This window comes from Pelophylax lessonae, assembly GCF_965119305.1.
Source record: "Pelophylax lessonae genome assembly, chromosome: 1".
In the NCBI taxonomy this organism is placed as follows: Eukaryota; Metazoa; Chordata; class Amphibia; order Anura; family Ranidae; genus Pelophylax; species Pelophylax lessonae.
In genome coordinates, this window is record NC_138768.1 from 348,049,277 (window position 1) to 348,069,435 (window position 20,159).

Here is a 20,159-nt window from a genome sequence, read left to right on the forward strand (position 1 = left end):
GTTGCATTACATCCCAGATGGTAGAACCCAGCAGCAGCCTAAAGCTGGCCATTCATAAATCAAAATGCAGCCGGTTCATCAGGGACCAATCCATGTATTGGATGATAGTATAGATTGTACCCAAGTCGATCCATTGATTGGTTTGGGTACAACCAGCCTGTTTAATTTTTACATTTGATTACTGCCCATAGCTATAGCCGCTAGCAGTGATACCTAGGTAGCACCCTCCTTGGTGGGTGCTAGACAGATAGTATAGATTTTGACTCCAGTCTGCTTATAAGAGGGATTGCAGGTAAATCTATATTGTTCTTTGCCTACCAGAGAGCAGGATCTGTTAGCGAGGTCTGCTCAACGTGCTCAGGTGCCACTCAGTCTGTCTGCAGAGTGTTTCACACTGGTCCAATAGGGAGGCGTATTGAACAGTGGGAGGAAACCTGATGAATAAGTGCACAGGCATTTAGTACAGCCTTGGTGATTTGGCAGAGGAAAAGTGTCTCGGTGCATGATGAGATACTGCATAAATGCCTGGAGCACATGTGCTCAGGGTCTTTCGTCTGGATAGTGGAGTCCCGGAGGGGGGGGGGGGGGGGGGGCGGACGGCTACCTCCTCCTCTGTAGAGGTGCCATGGGGCCTCAGGTAGTCGACCTGAGGGCCTAGAGAGAGCTAGAGAGGAACTGAACTCGGAGGTCCTGTGAAGCTGACTAAAAGGGGATACACTGAGGGATCTGATTCTGCAGTACAGTGAGTACAGATCGGTGTCAAGGGGCCTGACATGAGGGGGGCCACCCCTGCAGCTAGACGAGTCAGTGGATGGGTGTCAGTAAAAGGGATGCTAGTGGGTGTTCTAAAGAGAATGTAGATCACCAAGTCTATTGCTGGAGAGAAAGAGCAAGGAGACCTAATCCTTTCCATACAAGTGGCAGTATGGTTTAAGGCTTTAGGCAGTGAGACTGCTTCCACAAGCCACCTGGTGAGGCCAAGTGAGAGTTGTCCTTACCAACACCCCTGGACTTTTTATTAAGCAACGAGCCATTGGGAGTAAGGATTAATGTGTGAACTGTACCCTAAGTGACTGTGTGCTGGTAATCAGAGGAGGCCCAGGAAGTCATCATACAGCAAGCCCTACGGGGACAGTGCTACACTTGTGTTCTGCTGGCCAGGAAGGCTTCCTGCTCCCCTTTCAACCTGTGGTGGAAGAAAATAAAATCGAGTTATCTATGTGGCTGCCTTCAATCTCTTCAATGTCTAAATAAGGGAGGTTTTTACTCATAAATAACATGCATAAATACATTAAAACACATAAAATCTTATAGGAAGATTTTTGTTGACATGAACAGTCCCATCTCTCTTCCCAATGGAGCAGTCCCCTCCTTGAAACAGAACTATAGATTCACTTGACTCACCAACTATGTAACCTATTTGGGCATTCGCCTAACTCATTCGTACAACACACTCCATAAGGCTAACTATAGCCACATTTTTAAATCCTTGAAAGCTGTACTTTCGCCCTGGTTTCACCTCCATCTCTCCAAAATCTAGAGCACACCTTTGCCCCAACTCTTCTAATACCTGCTTTCGAGGCTGTTCCCTCCCAGGGGACGTACTTCACGCATGGTGGTCATGCACTATGCTTTCTAGATTTTGGACGAAGCTCCTAAAACCATTGCAAATGTTGTTAACCTGTCCCTTTCCCAGAGACCCTTGGTGAGCCCTTTTGCATTTGAAACCTCCAGACCCCAATTTAAATTGGCTACCTGACTCTCATTTACCCTTCTCGTTTACCCTTCTCTTTCCCCCCACCTCCCCTTTCCTACCTATCCCTGTAGCTCAAAATTTATGCATTGTTACTGTAAACCAAACTTACAGTGCCTTGAGAAAGTATTTGGCCCCCTTGAACTTTGCGACCTTTTGCCACATTTCAGGCTTCAAACATAAAGATATAAAACTGTAATTTTTTGTGAAGAATCAACAACAAGCGGGACACAATCATGAAGTGGAACGAAATTTATTGGATATTTCAAACTTTTTTAACAAATAAAAAACTGAAAAATTGGGCGTGCAAAATTATTCAGCCCCCTTAAGTTAATACTTTGTAGCGCCACCTTTTGCTGCGATTACAGCTGTAAGTCGCTTGGGGTATGTCTCTATCAGTTTTGTACATCGAGAGACTGAAATTTTTGCCCATTCCTTCTTGCAAAACCACTCAAGCTCAGTGAGGTTGGATGGAGAGCGTTTGTGAACAGCAGTTTTCAGTTCTTTCCACAGATTCTCAATTGGATTCCGGTCTGGACTTTGACTTGGCCATTCTAACACCTTGATATGTTTATTTGTGAACCATTCCATTGTAGATTTTGCTTTATGTTTTAGATCATTGTCTTGTTGGAAGACAAATCTCTGTCCCAGTCTCAGGTCTTTTGCAGACTCCATCAGGTTTTCTTCCAGAATGGTCCTGTATTTGGCTCCATCCATCTTCCCATCAATTTTAACCATCTTCCCTGTCCCTGCTGAAGAAAAGCAGGTCCAAACCATGATGCTGCCACCACCATGTTTGACAGTGGGGATGGTGTGTTCAGGGTAATGAGCTGTGTTGGTTTTACGCTAAAACATAACGTTTTGCATTGTTGCCAAAAAGTTCGATTTTGGTTTCATCTGACCAGAGCACCTTCTTCCACGTGTTTGGTTTGACTCCCAGGTGGCTTGTGGCAAACTTTAAACAACACTTTTTATGGATATCTTTAAGAAATGGCTTTCTTCTTGCCACTCTTCCATAAAGGCCAGATTTGTGCAGTATACGACTGATTGTTGTCCTATGGACAGAGTCTCCCACCTCAGCTGTAGATCTCTGCAGTTCATCCAGAGTGATCATGGGCCTCTTGGCTGCATCTCTGATCAGTCTTCTCCTTGTATGAGCTGAAAGTTTAGAGGGACGGCCAGGTCTTCGTAGATTTGCAGTGGTCTGATACTCCTTCCATTTCAATATTATCGCTTGCACAGTGCTCCTTGGGAGGTTTAAAGCTTGGGAAATCTTTTTGTATCCAAATCCGGCTTTAAACTTCTCCACAACAGTATCTCTGACCTGCCTGGTGTGTTCCTTGTTCTTCATGATGCTCTCTGCGCTTTAAACGGACCTCTGAGACTATCACAGTGCAGGTGCATTTATACGGAGACTTGATGATTACACACAGGTGGATTTTATTTATCATCATTAGTCATTTAGGTCAACATTGGATCATTCAGAGATCCTCACTGAACTTCTGGAGAGAGTTTGCTGCACTGAAAGTAAAGGGGCTGAATAATTTTGCATGCCCAATTTTTCAGTTTTTTATGTGTTAACAAAGTTTAAAATATCCAATAAATTTCGTTCCACTTCATGATTGTGTCCCACTTGTTGTTGATTCTTCACAAAAAATTACAGTTTTATATCTTTATGTTTGAAGCCTTAAATGTGGCAAAAGGTCGCAAAGTTCAAGGGGGCCAAATACTTTCGCAAGGCACTGTATATTATGCCATCCTTATTGGTCTGTATCATTATAACCGTTACTGTTTTCTATGGCTCACAGCTGCACTAAAAACCTTTTTACAATGTTAATTACATTTGAAGATATCATGTATCTTCCAAAACTTTAATAAAGACCTATTGAAAGTGAAATTAATGGTCTGGCAACAGGGTCTCATTACCTGATACAAATAAAATGAGCACTGATTTGTAAACACCCAAGCTTTTGAGTGTTGTGAGCTCATGCCTGCCAGTGGTTGATACGTGGGAAGGTGAAAGAGGAGAGGATTGCCGAAGGGGATCAGTGCCTGTAGGTTTCCCACTGCATCTTCTCTGCATAAAAAAACAACTTATGTACCCTCCTGACACCCAGGGCCGCAATTCAGGGGGGTACAGCCAGTACTCCTGTATTGGGCCCCGGCCCATAGGGGGGCCCGGACAGTAGGGAGATCGGTAGGATGCCTGCATACCTCCCAACCTGGGCAGGACTGTCCCGCTGTACAGAGGATTTGTCCGGCATAATTCTGGTGATAAATGTTTATCTTCTAGCTCAGAAGGACCTGCAGCAGTGGGAACATTTAGAACAGCCAGGGATTGGCTAACAAACCAGCTGGGTGTGCACTATGCAGCCACAATGAGAGACTGCACAAATTCATGCTGTGATGTCGGTAATGGGCGGGACTGCTACTCAGACCCGCCCCCTGTGTCAAGCAACATGTGCATAGGGAAGAAGGAGAAGGAAGATATGGCAGCCAGCAACAGAAAGATATTTTAGAAAGGAAATCATGTGGAAGATGGGGGACCTTTGGGGAAGATAAGGGCAGAGGAGAGGTGTGTGTGTTGCAGAGGTTGTAGCAGCTGGGAAGAGGTGCAGTACAGAGGCATTTACGTACATTCACTACTATGTAAAGCTTGGTATGGCACTACTCCTGATTTTTAACATTGGCCTCAATTTAGAATCTTGGTCAACTTGGTATGGCACTGCTCTCTGTCTAACATTTGCATCTATGGGAAATCTTGGTTAGCTTAGTAAGGCACTACTCCCTATCTAGCACTCTCCTGAACCCTGTGCATATTGCACTCCAGAACCCTGCATTCTGTATCTAGCATTCTCCTGAACGTATTCCTGACCCCTGCACTCTGTACGTAATGCATTCCTGACCCCTGCACTCTGTACGGGGATGGGGTTGTGAATTTGTGGAGGGATTTGGGGGGTTGCGCTGTGAGGAGTGATTGGGAGGGATTTCTGCTAGGAAGAGGGATTGGGGGAGGGGGTGATAATATAATTTTGATATTTTTGGTGGAGGGGGGGGGGGCCCTGTCAGGTAGGCTGTATGGGGCCCCAGGATTTCTAGCGGCAGTCCTGCTCACACCCCAGCCCTCCTGATCCCCATACTCTTCTGACTCCCCAGTACCTTGCCCTCCTGATCCCTGTCCTGCATACTAATGACCTCTGTACACCCCCCTACCTGCTACTGACTCCTGTACACCCCCCTACCTGCTACTGACTCCTGTACACCTTCCTACATGCTACTGACCACTGTACACCGCCCTATGTGCTACTGACCCCTGTACACCGCCCTACGTGCTACTGACCCCTGTACACCTCCCTACGTGCTACTGACCCCTGTACACTGTCCTACATCCTACTGACCCCTGTACACCATCCTACATCCTACTGACCCCTACACACCGCTCTACATCCCACAGACCCCTGTACACTGTCCTACCTACTTATGACCTCTATACACTGCCCTACATCCTACTGACTCCTGTACAATGCCTTACCTACTATTGAGCCCTGGACACTGCCCTACATACTACTTTCACTGGCCAGAAATCAGAGCAGATAATCAGGCCTAAAACTAGTCTAGCAAATCAGCCTGCAGTACCAGGTGTTTTGCCTTCATGATGGACTCCTGCATCAGCCTTGTGGGGGTGACCAATTACTCCCCAGACATGAAAATTGTGAATGAAAGTGAATGCCGAGTTCTTCACTGAAGCTAACTGTTAAGGTAGGCTAAGTTTATATTTTTAAAGTGACATTCGTTTTAGTAGATTTTTCTAGGTTTTCTTCATGCCATCTTTACTTTTTATTGTGGGCTTGCTTGTTAATTTTTACGAAAAAAAAAAATGCGCGGCTCCCCGATTATCTTTGATCTTTTTCATGTTGTCCAGGTAGAACTCCACCTCTCAAGGGTTGCCTACCTCTGACCTAGGAAGTATTACATCAGCCTTCACATCAGCATTCCAGTCAGGCAATTGCTGTTTCCAGAAGGAGAGTCTATTCTCTAAGTACAGGTTTCCTTCAAAGCAGCCACAACCTGTCAGGAACCTGTTAGGAAGACTGTTTATAATCCAATACTGTATAAGACATTATGTAAGTCTCCTTACCACAGTTTTCAACTCTTTTCATGTCCACCTGGGAGATTTAGGTACTCCCACCCACCTTTTAGAATAACTAAAAAAAATCCACCAGGAAGAGAATCTAATTTCTCTGCCTATATTTTGAAATAATACATTAGTGCAATTGCTGAAGGCTTTCAGGTTGTTTTCACTAGGGATGGGTTTGCAGCAAATCCTTCAGATTCCTGAGAATTGCGAATATCTTTCTTCTGCTCACAAGTGGCAATCATTTTAAAGAATTGATAACGAAGCCCGCTGTAAAAAAAAGTGGGCTCACAGCAACAATATTGTCAGTTTGTGTATTGAAGTTGATAGAGAGAGCTGATGATTGTGTATATTGAGAGATAATATCATTCCTTTTTTAATATTGCCATGTCGTTCAGCTTCCCATGCCTTTTCTTTGACAATAGCTTGCTTAAAAATACTGCAAATGACCAGAATTTGGAGACAACATTCACTTTCCCATAAAATGTAAAGAAGTTCAACACAGGGTTTGTAAACTTTGAGCAAGATTTGCTAGACTTTTATCGACCCAAACCCAGGCAGTTATTTTCATCCCTAGTTACCAGTATATATTGCGCCACCATTTCAATTGGTGTTTTTATATTTTATTTACATTGAGCTGCCTTTCAGCCAAAGTAATTTTTGTAGATATTATTAGTATGTACTGCTCACTTACAGAGTTCTTTCCACCATAGACAACAGAAACAGAACCATGCGAGCAAGATGCCCTACAACCTGGACGTAACATTGTAGCAGCAGGCTATGCGCTATATGGAAGTGCAACACTTGTAGCACTGTCTACTGGTCAAGGAGTGGATTGTTTCATGTTGGACCCTGTAAGTATGACAACAATGTTTCTTGACCTCTGTGGTCTGTAGGCATTTCTAAATGTTTCCACACATTAAAGTGGTTCTAAAGGCTTAAAGTGGATGTAAAGTCATGAATCTCAAATCCTGGAAGCCCCTCTGTTACAGAAAAATTTACTGTGCAGTATCTGGGTTTTTTAAATTATGCAGTGAAATACCTATTTTTAGAGTGCCGGTGTGCACTCACATGACCTCCCAGCGCTCAGCTTCTCGATCTGAGAACTACAGTGTGAGGGGCTGAGATTCCCCATTGATGTCAGCCAGGCGGAGAGGAGGAGAGTGGCGGGGGGTCACGTGAGCACACAGTGGTGCTCTGAAATAAGGTATTTCGCTGCATAATTTTTAAAACACAGATACTGCACAGTATATCTTTCTGTAAGGCCCCTTTTACACTTGTGAGACCTAAAAGTCACAAGATTTTGCTGTGATTTTGACTGAACTTGAATCAATGCCTGTATAATCTTGAGGTCTATGGACCTCAAAATGCATCAAAGTCAGACCAAAGTAGTGCAGGGACTACTTTGAAGTCGGTGCGACTTGAAGTCACACAGATATGAATAGTACTCATTGGAAATCATGGAGTACGACTTGTCATGTGACTTTGCAGTCCTAAGTTGTAGGACAAGATGCACAAGTGTAAAGGGGCCTTACAGAGGGGATTATGGGATTTATGCTTCGAGATTTTACAGCCATTGCGGCAGGAGATGCGGGGGGGATGGCTGACACACAGACTCCTGAGCTGACAGGCAGGGAGAGAGGGGTAGAAGGGGAGAGACAATGGGTTGACAGAGGCACATAAACTGAGCACGTTATTATGGATCAGCAGCCATGATTACCATGGTCAGCACACTAAGGGGTACACAGAAACAGGCAGGATCAACCAGGTATTTTAAAGCATAGAGAGGGACAAATGACACCACACAATCCCTATCCTGCTTTATAGGAACAGGATCTTTTTTATTTTTTTTTTTAGGGTTACAACCACTTTAAGGATTTTTACCTTAATGCTTTCTCTGCATTAAGGTAAAAACCATTCCGTGCTGCAGTATCTCCCCCCCCCCCCTTATACTTACCTGAGCCTGATCTCAATCCAGCACTGTACCCAAGAGCAGTGGCTCTCTTTTCTCTCTCCCTCCTCACAGGGCAGATTGATACCATTGACTTGTGGCTTCTGCTGCTATCATTCAAACTCTGTAAAGAAGGAGCTGCACTGTCTGTGTCTATAGCGCAGCTCGATATATCAAGCCAGTAAGTGTGCCATAACAGAAAGTTGCTTTCTATGGTGGCACACCAAAAAGGGGAGGAGCCAGGAGCACCAGCGGGGGAACCAAGAAGAAAAGGATTGGGGCCGGTCTGTGCAATTCTATTACTCAGAGCAGGTAAGTATAAAATGTTTGTTTAAAAAAAGAAAAAGGTTTAAAATCACTTGACAGACTGGGCCAAGCAAGAAAATCATTAAATCATTGTACAGTTTACATTGCTGTTTCTAACATTCATAGAAGCTTGCTTGTTCTTTTAGAACAGAACTGCAATAAAACGTATTTACTAATGGCATTTGCTAACATGTCTATAGATATCCTACAAGTTCAGTTAGGATACTTTTATAATTTGCAGACTTTTTTTCTTGTTGAATATGTTTTGTTCAATTAATTATTATTGATTATCTTGGATGTCAAAAGGTAAATGTAACAATTGTAACATTCCAAAAGAGGAAAAAAAAGGTCAATACACCGAAACTAACAAATAAATCATTGAAAGACAGTATAGTAAAGCAGTGCAAATTCAGAACTCAAGTGAACTAGGGTTATGTAAGGTTAAGACACATTAAGTAAGAGTACTCAGGATGTGCCCAAAGTTCCAGGAGGAAAAATATAAATATAATGTAAGACTTAAAAAGAAAGGGGGAAGGAGAGAGACTTGGGCCTCAAAACATCCATCTGAAAGTGAGGCCCCTAAACCTTCAGTGAGAATCAGGAAAGATAAAGGAAGGTAAATGGGGAGGAAAAAGGGAGGGAGGAAGAAAAAAAATAGAAAGGGGGAAGAGGGAAGGGAAAAAACTTCCCCAGTTATGCAGGGACCACTCAAACTACCACTCTCTACAGGAACAAAGATACTATGTCAAAAGAGAGCAACATATACAGTAGGTTTAAATCCACAGTTCCCATATTTTACAGAATCTAGCCATCTTATCATTCTCTCTAGCGGGCATTTTTTAAATAAACCATAACCTGAGAAACTCTGTGCTTGACGTCATCGAAGGGGATAGTCAAAGTCTTCCATACTTTTGCCGTAACCCTCTTTGCCATTGTGACAACATTAAACTGGGTGTTAGTATAGTCCTCAGGTTGCCAATGCAGGAGAGTCTCATAGGGGTCTTTACAGAAAGATTTACCCATGAATGTGTAGAGCATTTGATAGACCTTTACTCAAAACCTCCTCACTTTACGGTATTCCCACCATATGAGTTTAATTGAGCCGCCAACCTTAAAAATATTTGAAGGTCTGGGTTGGGATGGCGCTGAGATTCTCGGGGGGCAAGGTCTTGTTGAATATTTTTATTAGAAACCTAGGTAGGTTACAATTTGTCTTATGATGTAAGAATGTCTTCGTAGGGCATATTTTACTGTATATGTTCTGGTATACACTTCATTTAGATAGATATAGTTTAGAGAACCTGCAACATTTTTAACATATTGTATTGCAGGGCATCGATGGCAGAAAGTAGCATTTTTTAGCTCTTCTTCCTCTGAAGCTGAAGTCTGATTGTTGGCCAAAGTTTATTGTTTTTACTTACTATTTCCTGTTAAATAAGAACATAACTAGTTGGTTTCATGTCATGCTTGATTTGATACAGACGCAGATGCCCAATATTGCTGCTAAGATTGCAGCATACACGATAATTATTATTTTTAAAGTTATGCATGGGTTACAGAACAAAAACCATGACTGTACACACAACTTTATTTCTATGCTGCTGTTTTCTTTCAGGCTCTGGGGGAATTCATTTTAGTTGACAAAAATGTGAAAATGAAAAAGAAGGGAAAGATTTACAGTCTCAATGAGGGATATGCCAAGTACTTTGATCCGGTAATAACAGAGTATATACAAAACAAGAAGTTTCCTACGGTGAGTAAATTGAAATCTGACACATGACACAGTTGATCCACATTTGCCTAATTTTAAACTGCATCTAGAATTGCAGGCCAAATGGCACAAATGTCAAAAACATCAAACATGAATTCTATCCCGGCTACTACCAATTTATATTGTGGTTGCGTGGGGCAGAGCAAATCTTATTTTTAAATAACAATCTGCTGTAAGAAGACAGGTAGGGCAGGTCGGCTTTGACCTTATGTCAATAATCTTTACCCGTTTTCTTTATGGCTGCTGTAAAATGGTGAGCTTGTGAAAGAGGTAGGTGTCAGCTACAGTATTGATTTGAGTTGGGAGATAACAATTATTTTGTTACACGACCTTCTACGACCTATCCTTTCTATGGTATCAGACAAGCTGTATAAGGGCATAGTGGACTCGGGCCTTACATCTGATACTTGCAAAATTCACAAAGCACCTGTGAAAAGCAAGTGCCTTTTCTGTGCCTGTGTCCCCACCTTAACACTACGATAAAGATACCAAAATCATGATCTGGTATATTTGTGTATGATAAAGTGTAATTAGGTAGAGATTGGCTTGGAAAATCCAGAATAATCCTGGGAAACAGGTGTGCATTCTTAGATTTGAAGTAAACATTGCCACAATACAACCTGACATCTGGAATATCCAGCATTAAAGTGTATTTTAATGATAGATAGATTTTTAGTTTTGGATAGTGGGTAAAAGTTAGAACATTTGTCATGTTTTTCTGTTTTTATTAATTTTTTATTGAAATTTTACAAGTTAGCTAAATACAATAACAGTGAGTTCAGTTGGGTTTTAGTTTTCATTTGTTTGTAAATTGCATTTCACTGCAAAACATAAAAAATGTACTTCCACCAGGGTTTTGGTATTGGCCAAGGGTACCATCACAAGCCATGAGCTTTACTACCCAAAGATTAACAGTGTATATTATATGATATATTACCAAGTTAGGCAGCCCATAGATTGGTCATTTTTTTAATAAAACTAGCGCTTTGAACAGAAAAAAACTGACTGATTTCCTTATCCACACATGCAATGTGGACGTGGGAATCCTCTCCACTGAGCTATTGTATTCTTATAGCCTGCAGCACTGATTGAACAGGGAAAATCTAACAAGCTGGTTTCACAGAAGTTGATCAGTAGATCAATTTCTATACTACCAACCTGCTCATACATGAAACTAAATTCAGCTGGTCCCTGCCGAACCTGCCAAATTTTGATAAACGTATGGCCAGCTTTATTGAAGTGACCCAACTGCCAAGTCATTGTCATCTTGATGAGTACCAAAGGCACAGAAGGGTTTGAATCTTGGGACAGGAAAGAAAGTAGGGATGGAAAAGGGTAGGGGGGGTGGTGTTACAATGGGAAAGGGAGGAAGAGGACCTTGAGGCTCTTTGTCAAATTTCTTTGTTCTCTGTGTTCCATTTGGAGAGATTCACTTTCTCTATTTGTTCTGGTGACATATTCCTTTACACGGGAAGTGAGGGGAAATCCAACATTTTGCAGCTGTGACAGGAAAAAGAAGTAAGAGGAACTCTTCAGATGAGGAGACCTAATCCAATGACAGCTGTCTAAGATAAGATTTCCCCTCTCTTTGGAAAAAATTTTACTAGCTGTTTTGTCTCTTGGACAGGAAATGGAATCTCCTTGACAGGAAAGGGAGTAAAAAAATAAAAAATAAATCCCGACTGGGGTCTTAACCTCTTAACGCCGGCGCCTCCTGACCCATTAAGAGGTTTATGACACCGGGAGGCGGGCCGCGACTTAAGATCACATAACCGCCATGATTGGCTGTCACGGCGGTCACGTGATCGGAAAACACCCGATCGCAAGGAGCGATCAAGAGCTTTTGGTTAGGCGACAGTAACTGTGCTGGGACCATGCTGTCAAAGTCTTTCATTTTAAATGATTATGTAAATATCAATATGTATTTGAATTGTAAGGACAAAGTGAACAATGATGATGTGTTTATCATGACTATTTTATGTTTATTAAATCTGCCTTGTAAATTGGATATGATTTCCTTGCACTACTTCAGTCCTACATGTAACCTGGATCAGGGGAAAACCCTAGTGGAAGTTTATGTGTGTTTACTCAGAAAGGGAACCCTGGGCTCTCTGCCAGAAGCATGCCTGGTTCATATTGCAAAGTGAAAGTATTTGTACTGTTTATTTCTATTCATAAAAAGGGAAATGAAAGCATGACTAAGTAGAAAAATGACTACAATTTATTTTGATTCTATTTAGTGCACCTATTCAAAACAATTATATGTAAGATTCGAGGGTGGTTGGACACTGAGGTTAGGCCGGCCATCGCTGGTTCCCATCTCAGCCAGGTTCAGCAGGAACTGGCCAAGATTTTAACTGTGTGTGGGCAGGCTGAATATACTAGGTTGATTGATTGATCAACTTGGGTACAAAAAGCCTGCCAGATTCAGTTGCGATTATAGCTAGCGGCTGCTATAGCTGCTAGCAATAATCACTGTCTTCCCCCGCCTGCCCCAGCTCCCCTCGCTGGGAGTAGACAGTTGCTTGACAGGAGGGATTCATCCGTCAGCACTGTCTGTATTGATGGTGGAATCGTGCAAATTTTTGTCCTGCAACCCGTGGTTGCAGGAAAGAAATTCGCACCATCTATGGCCTGCCTTAGTGTGTTCAGCACACGGAGAAAGGGAAGAAGGTCCAAAATATACCCTGGAGGTCCTTGTATATCTTAATTTTCATTATCAGTCATAGCTAAAATTTCTCAGGCCCTACTGAAAACTAATTTAGGGTGTCTCAATACTTGTATGAAAACATTACGAGTATCATTCATTCTTTAGAGCCGGTTCACACTGGGGCCTGGTCGCCTGACAGGTCGCCGTAGGTCGCCTGCCATAGAGAAGCTGTGGACCCATTCTAATAGGAGCGACACAAGTCGCTCCGACTTAGAAAAAGGGTCCGGAGCTTCTTTGGGGCGACCCGGAGCGACCTGCATAGACTTCAATGTTATGAAGTCCGTGCCGGCCGCTCCGAGGTCGCGGTGCGCTGCTGCGCTGCTTGTGAGGTCGCCCCGGCAAGTCGGATCGCTCTAATGTGAACCGGCTCTGAACTGATAATTTTTGGATCTTGTTGTCATTGTCAAAAAAACCTGCTACATGCTCAAGTCAATAACAACATACCAGTAAAATGGAAATTTTTAGATTTTTGTATAATTTCACAGCTAGTAAATAAGAAAGAAAACAACTGTGTTGAGGCCTAATGGCCTCAAATGTATACTAAATATCCTTGATAATTAGCTATGATAGAAGTACGATTCAGCTTGCCATGCACATCAAGTTTGATACATGTTTCCTCTATCTTATCCAGGATGGAAGCTCTCCATATAGCTCCAGATATGTTGGCTCCATGGTTGCAGATGTTCACAGGACTTTAGTGTATGGTGGGATCTTCTTGTACCCAGCCAATGAAAAGAGCCCAAAAGGAAAGGTAAGTGCAACTTTCTTCACTACAAACTTATCTGCAAGTGGAACTTGATTATGTTATTCTGAATATTCATATCTCTAATTGTTTTCATAGTGAACATCATGAATTTATTTGTTTTTGCACAAATTGTATTCAAGAGATGAGATGTTCCATATTGTAATATTTTCATAATATTGGCTACAAACAATGGTTTGCTCAAGGGATTGCAGACAAATAATAAGAAAACCTTCTGAAATAGAAAAGTTAATAAAAAGAAATAACAAAAGACAACCATCTTGGAAAATATTAGGTTGCATCCTTTCATTTGGGGTTATATGCATTGAATCATTAAATTATCTTTAAACTTTATAATCATAAACAAACCAATAGTTATTTTGACATAAATATCAAACACCAAAGCTCAGTCACCAATACTCTAGCTGAACATAACAGTCCACTAAAGTCATTAACTGCACTGTTCATCCACAATATTCGGCGACAATAACCCCAAAAAGGAAGGGAGGGCAGGACAGCTTGTTTTGATTGAAGATCTAACTACTGACAGGTTTACATCAGAAAGTCTGTAGCCAATCAGAGTGTGAAAAGCATCTAGGTGATCTGCCTATCAACAGTTGATAACTAAAATCCTGATTGGATACAGCAAAGGGGGTACCTGAAACAGACAAAAAGAGAGACAGGAAACTGCCCAGTACAAAGACCATATTACATCTAGAACAGGCCTTAATTCATTTTACCAAGAGGTGCTAGGGGCCTGCAATCCCATAGGGCCACTGCATAATATTTGTGGCCCTAAAATTATTTTTAATGTTATCATTGAATTCTATTTGCCAATCTTCTTTATCTATCTAGAAGTGGGATTGGCTAAATATGAGTGTGGTTTAACCCTCTCTATTTGTTCTGGTGACCATTGTCCTTGGTATAGAAAGTGAGGGGAAATCCAACATTTTAGAGTTTTAGGGTCCTTTCACACAAGCGGTGCGCTCAGCGGACGTTTTTCTCAGTGGGTATCGATCCGCCGATCTCCTCTATGGGAGATCGGATGAAAACAGACCACCTGTCTGTTTTTCTTCCGAGCCTATCCGATCCGATCCTCCAGACGGATGGAAAATAGGGTTTCCATCCGTCCAGATTTCACGGACCGGATTGGATTGGAGAGCAGCGGGTGTTAGCGGACATGTCTCCGCTGACATCCGCCGCTCTATAGAGGTACATGGAGCGTCCGATCAGGTCTGCCTGAAAAACTGACAGGCGGATCTGTTGGGAAAGCCCGTGTGAAAGGGGCCTTAATTGGAAAAGGAGGTAAGAGGAAATTTTCTGGTCTGGTGGGGGGCCTGTTCTAGTGACAGCTGTTTTATCTCTAGTGCAGGAAATGAAATCTTCTTGACCGGACAGAGTTGATTTCCAGCTTTCAGGGTCATAGGCCAGGTATGGTATGTACATAGTTACTGGATCAATTTAACTATGCAAAAACATACCATGCCTGGAATTCTTCTTTTAAAGCAGAGTTCCAGCCTCAAAATCGAAAAAATCGATTTTGGGCCATCCGCTTGCTGAGTGCAACCTGAAAAAGAAATGGATACTGCAGATTTTTTTTTTTGGTCACTTACCTTGTTATAGAAGAAAATATACTGACCTTCCTTCCACTTCCTCCCTCTGCGGCCGCGGCCCACACCGTCTCTTCCGGTTTGCGATGACTCCTGGGAGCTGAACGTCATCGCTCCCAGGAGTCAATGCGCCTGCACCGACCCCGCTCGTCACTTCCGGTGCAAGCGTGGCATTCCCTGCTATACAGCTTCTGGGCATGCCCAGAAGCTGTGCAGGAATGCCGCGCCTGCACCGGAAGTGATGAGCGGGGCCTATGCAGTGCATTGTGGGACTCTGACTTCACAGAAGAGGACACAAAGAGGGACGCTGCGGCTTCAGCTGCCCACACCTGAGATGGCAGCGCTGGAGAACAACTTCAAGGTAAGTATTTCTTCTTACAGGTAAGTGCGACCCGGGACAGTTCAGAGGCTATCCATTATGGAATGTACTAGCCCTGACTGTCCCGGGGGTATTTTTAGCTAAAATTGACCCCGAGGCCGGAACTCCGCTTTAAGTATAAGGCTATGTATATACCATACTTGGCCGATGCCCTGGGAAGCTGGAAATCACTGAAGTAGACACTGTTGCTTAACCACTTGCCGAACACCCGATGCAGATATAATGCAGCAGGCTGGCTCGGCTTATGCCCCCATTAGCCAGCAGGAAAGCTGATTCGCGTGGCTGGAGGCTGCGGTTGCCGCCGGGCACCCACGATCACTGCCCGTGGAGAGAGAACAGCGGTCTGCTGTTGTAAACACAGCACACTGTTGCTCTCTCAGGAATCAGTACAGAGCACCTGTGTTCCTCCTATTTAGGATCACAGGTCTCTGTGTTGATTCCACAAGCCCATCGCCCTCACAGTTAGAAAACACCCTTTAGGCATACACTTAAACCTTTGATCGCCCCCTGAGTTAACCCCTTCCCTGCCAGTGTCATTATTACAGTAACAATGCACATTTTTAGCACTGATTACTGTAGTAATGTCTCTAGTCACCCAAAAATGTCAGTTAGTGGTCCAATCTGTCTGCTGCAATGTCGCAGTCCCTCTAAAAATTGCTGATCGCCACCATTACTAGTAAAAAATAAAAAATTAAATAAAAATGACTGAAATCTTTCCCCTAGTTTGCAGACATGATAACTTTTGTGCAAACCAATCAAGATACGCTTATTGGGATTTCTTTTTTTTACCAAAAATATGTAGCAGAATACAAATTGGCCTAAAAATATGAAAAAAAATTGATTTGTACATTTTATTTTATTGGGAATGTTATATAGCAGAAAGTAAAAATAGTTTTTTTTCAGAATTGTTGCTCTTTTTTTGTTTATAGCACAAAAGTTAAAAAAATCACAACAGGTGATCATATACCACCAAAAGAAAGCTCTATTTGTGCGAAAAAAAAGAACATCGATTTTATTTGGGTACATCATCGCACGACCGCGCAATTGCAAATTAAAGTAATGCAGTGGCGAATCGCAAAAAATGGCCTGGTCATTAAGTGGGTAAAACCTTCCTGTCCAGAAGTGGCTAATTGATCTCCACTTGCTTCTGGGTCCCCTGCTGAATGGGTTGCCTGATGCAATGTAAATATAGGAGGTCAGCCACTAAGCAGAATGCTTTGCATTTTTAAAATGAATGCAAAGCATTCTCTGATTTGACAAGGTGGAGAGTGGAATGCCAATGCCTCAACTCTTCACCTTGTCCAATCAGAGAAAGCTTTGTATTTAATCATAAAATAAATGGCACCCATGCTGAGTGGCTGACCTCCTGTGTCCAGAATGCATCAGGCTATCCATTCAGCACAGGACCCATGAGTGGAGATTACTGTAGTAATGGTGTGTACTTTCGGTTATTTCGAGCTTCCAGGGACATTGGTCAGTATGGAATATCCATAGTTACTATTAGTCCAAGCTGGACCAATTTAACTATGTACTATATATAATATCCATGCCTGGAATTCATCTTTAATTAGCATTCAGATATGATCTTGGGTCTGGCTTAAGGTTCTTTACAAATGCAGATATATCTTTTTAGATTGTATTTTTATATAAAATGGAGGAGGTGGCTTAAGGTTAATTAATCATATGTATTTTGCTTGTGCTAAGGTATATAAGTTTGCACCATGGTTATAACCTAATTATTTGAGTCTTTGAGACAACAGCCAGTCGTGGATGAGGGTGGGTTGGGGGAGGTTGGGCTGTCTCCCTCTCACCTGTTCCCCCATCCATCCATTAGCAGCCGTGTGCCTCCAGTGTGAGGACACTAAATTAAGAGTGTTAGGACTGCAGATTTAACAGGGTGCCGTGAAGTGGCTCTGCAGCTTTCACATGCGTTTGCAAATGTGTGTCAACTAAACCCCTGTTCTTTGTACCAAGAGACAGGTTTATTTGGTTGGTGACAGACTGGAGGGTGAGTACATCAGACTGGGGGCTGGCTGACTTTCATGCACCTCTTACAATCCTTCAACCTCATTTTGTTTCAAGGTATATTAGTTAGTACTCAGAATTATAGAAATATATACAACCTACTTTCATTTTATAATGAGTTTAATGTTACAAAAGCAGAATAACACTATATACTTATCTCACTTCATTGTAATCATGTCCTCTTGTTTTTAGTCAGTGATCACAGATTTTCCCATCATTGCACAAGGCTTGAGACAGGATGTGTTCTGTCTTGGGTACTTCTCATTTTTACCAGTAAGTATTAGGATTGTCTGGTAGGTTGAACAATTCTCTTACAACACAAATGATGGCACAATCGTATGCGCAATTTTCATTTTTGATCAACAGAATCAAAAAAAATCATTCAGTTTATGACTTGTCTAGGGATGGCTTTATGCTTTTGTTAAAGCATTCCATTCACTTTAAATGCACTAGTGACCTACTCAAACTCAATTATTATTGGCCAATGCAGTGCACCGCAATACACAATGCTCTCACATTTGTGTAAACCTTTTTATGTAGATTAGGGTACCATTCAGAATGAGAAAAGAGAAAAACAGATTAATCACAATGATTGCAATGAACATTTACAGTTTGTTGTGGTGTGTGCAGTAATGCGCACACAATAGTATAGAGGGGCTTTAAAGTCTCTTATGGAATATTGCATTAATGTAAGCTTCTGTATATTCTATCTATCTTCTTTTGAACTTTCAATCCCAGCATCGAGTGTGGGAATGTGTTCCACTTCACGGCATGTTAACATGAAGCACTTCAGCACTTTGGAGCTTTGGAGTTTGGAGTTTGGAGCACCCGAGCACTTTATAAGTTATTTTTTAAAGACTTTATATTACGGTTGTAGCAATATTTCCAGGCATTGGGCCTGATATGGGTCTGCCATGGTCACTGGTAACACCAACAGCACATTTAAGCTGATTGCCCAAGTGTGAGATCTGAGACAATGAACAGTCCGGCATCTTTGGTTTGTTTTGTTTATTTTATATAGGGATGGGAGAAGGCAATGAGTGGGATACTCCTCTAGCTCAACCAGGTACAAATTGGGACACTTGAGAAAAAATGCCTTTCAGTACTCACTTGATGCCGGCTGGATGCCGACCAACGCTGCTGGCGCATGAGATCACTGACTTTCTGAACTGTATTGAAAACTGACTTCTGGTTAGCTCAAAAGTCTTTTACACTGCTCCCTCCAGTCCTTCCTGACTGAGGTAGCCTCTTGTAATGCTGCTGCAACCCTTAACACTGTACACACTGCACTGTACACTTCAGGGCCCAACCACTGGCACCCTCTTTTACTCTTCAGGGTCAACACTGGCACCCCCTTTACTTTGCTCCTGCACCGGCTAGCCAGCTCCTGGATCCCTCTGACCTTCTCCGGAGTGGTCCCCTCTCACTAGGCAGACCCCAAGGGGCAGTGTGCAGTACTCACGACTGGGAATGCTTTCCTGAAACTCGTCCCCTCTCAGCTCCGCTGGTCCTTGGCACACCGGATCCTCTCTGCAGCTCAGCTCAGCCCTGTATCCCCTCAGGCAAGCCGCCTGGGATACCCAATCCTTCCTTTCAGGAGTAGAGACAGTCGTACCCTCCCTCCTGGGACTCTGCTTGCCGCCAAAGACAACCTGTCATGTGCTCCCCACAGACTTATACCCACTCCCAGAATGCTCTGCGGCAGAATCTGCCCTTCCAGGATAGATACAAGCCCTGGTGTGCTATTGGTTAGATTTCCTCCACTGCCCAATGAGAGCCCTCATTGGGACACAGTGGGGAGACTCCCCAACTCAACAGGCACACCTGGGAACACATGCCAGCCTAGCTGAAAATCATGGCCCTGCTGATAAGCAGACAAGACCTACTACACTTTACCTAGCACCTACCTTGTAGGGTGCTACACGGTTATTTATGTCATCCTAAAACTTCATGGTGTTTGAGCAAGCGCTGTAATTTTTTTATCTTATTTTTTAGTACACACACACACACACACACACACACATATATATATTTTTTTTTTTTTATTATTCACCTAGCGCAAATTAATATATGGTTTTCCAATTTTTCTTCAATTAGAGTGCACTCAGCAGCTATGGAAGTATTCAATCCCAGCATGTACTCACGCTCTGTAACGTCTTTGTAAGAATAATTTTACATAACATAAGTAGAATTACACATACATTTGTGAGGTTTTAGTATAGCAAAGCTTTGAGATTAACTTTGTTTGTTTCCCTACTTATCTTGTGAACTTATCAGTACTGTAGCAGCCAGGAAGCTGTCTCCTATCACTGCTGACTGCACACATTCCTGAATGAAGGTGACAAGCTGGACAGGAACACATATCCTTTATTATGTGACGTGCATGCACCCTATAAAACAGCTTGTATATAACTTAACTGTAGACTTTAAACCTAATTGACTAAATGTGTGCAGGGTTCAGTCACCTGACATGTATAAATTTGTCTTAGTATATGGTTTGTGCCAGTGTCATTGCAGATGTACGCCTAATGTGTTTCTGCTTTTACAAACACATACATTAACCACTTTACCACCGGAGGATTTTGCTGTCTTACGTCTGGGCCACTTTTTGCGATTCGGCACTGTGCGACTTTAACTGACAATTGCGCGGTCATGCAACGCCGTACCCAAACAAAATTTTTTCCCACAAACAGAGCTTTCTTTTGGTGGTATTTGATCACCTGTGCGATTTTTACTTTTTGCGCTATAAACAAAAAAAGAGCGACAATTTTGAAAAA

General features: G+C 42.5%; 1 protein-coding gene across 3 annotated transcripts in view; it reads left to right on the plus strand.

Moving 5' to 3' along the window:
- The window catches only part of FBP1 (fructose-bisphosphatase 1), a 135,752-nt gene that overhangs the window by 103,426 nt on the left and 12,167 nt on the right, over positions 1–20,159 (plus strand). The window contains exons 4-6 of one of the 3 annotated variants that reach the window (XM_082258280.1): positions 6,602–6,742; positions 9,761–9,898; positions 13,258–13,377. The exons of the other annotated variants lie outside the window; for them this stretch is intronic. Of the exons in view, the coding sequence (XP_082114406.1) occupies positions 6,602–6,742; positions 9,761–9,898; positions 13,258–13,377 (399 nt within the window). The remainder of the gene's footprint in view (positions 1–6,601; positions 6,743–9,760; positions 9,899–13,257; positions 13,378–20,159) is intronic. 3 annotated transcript variants of the gene reach the window in all.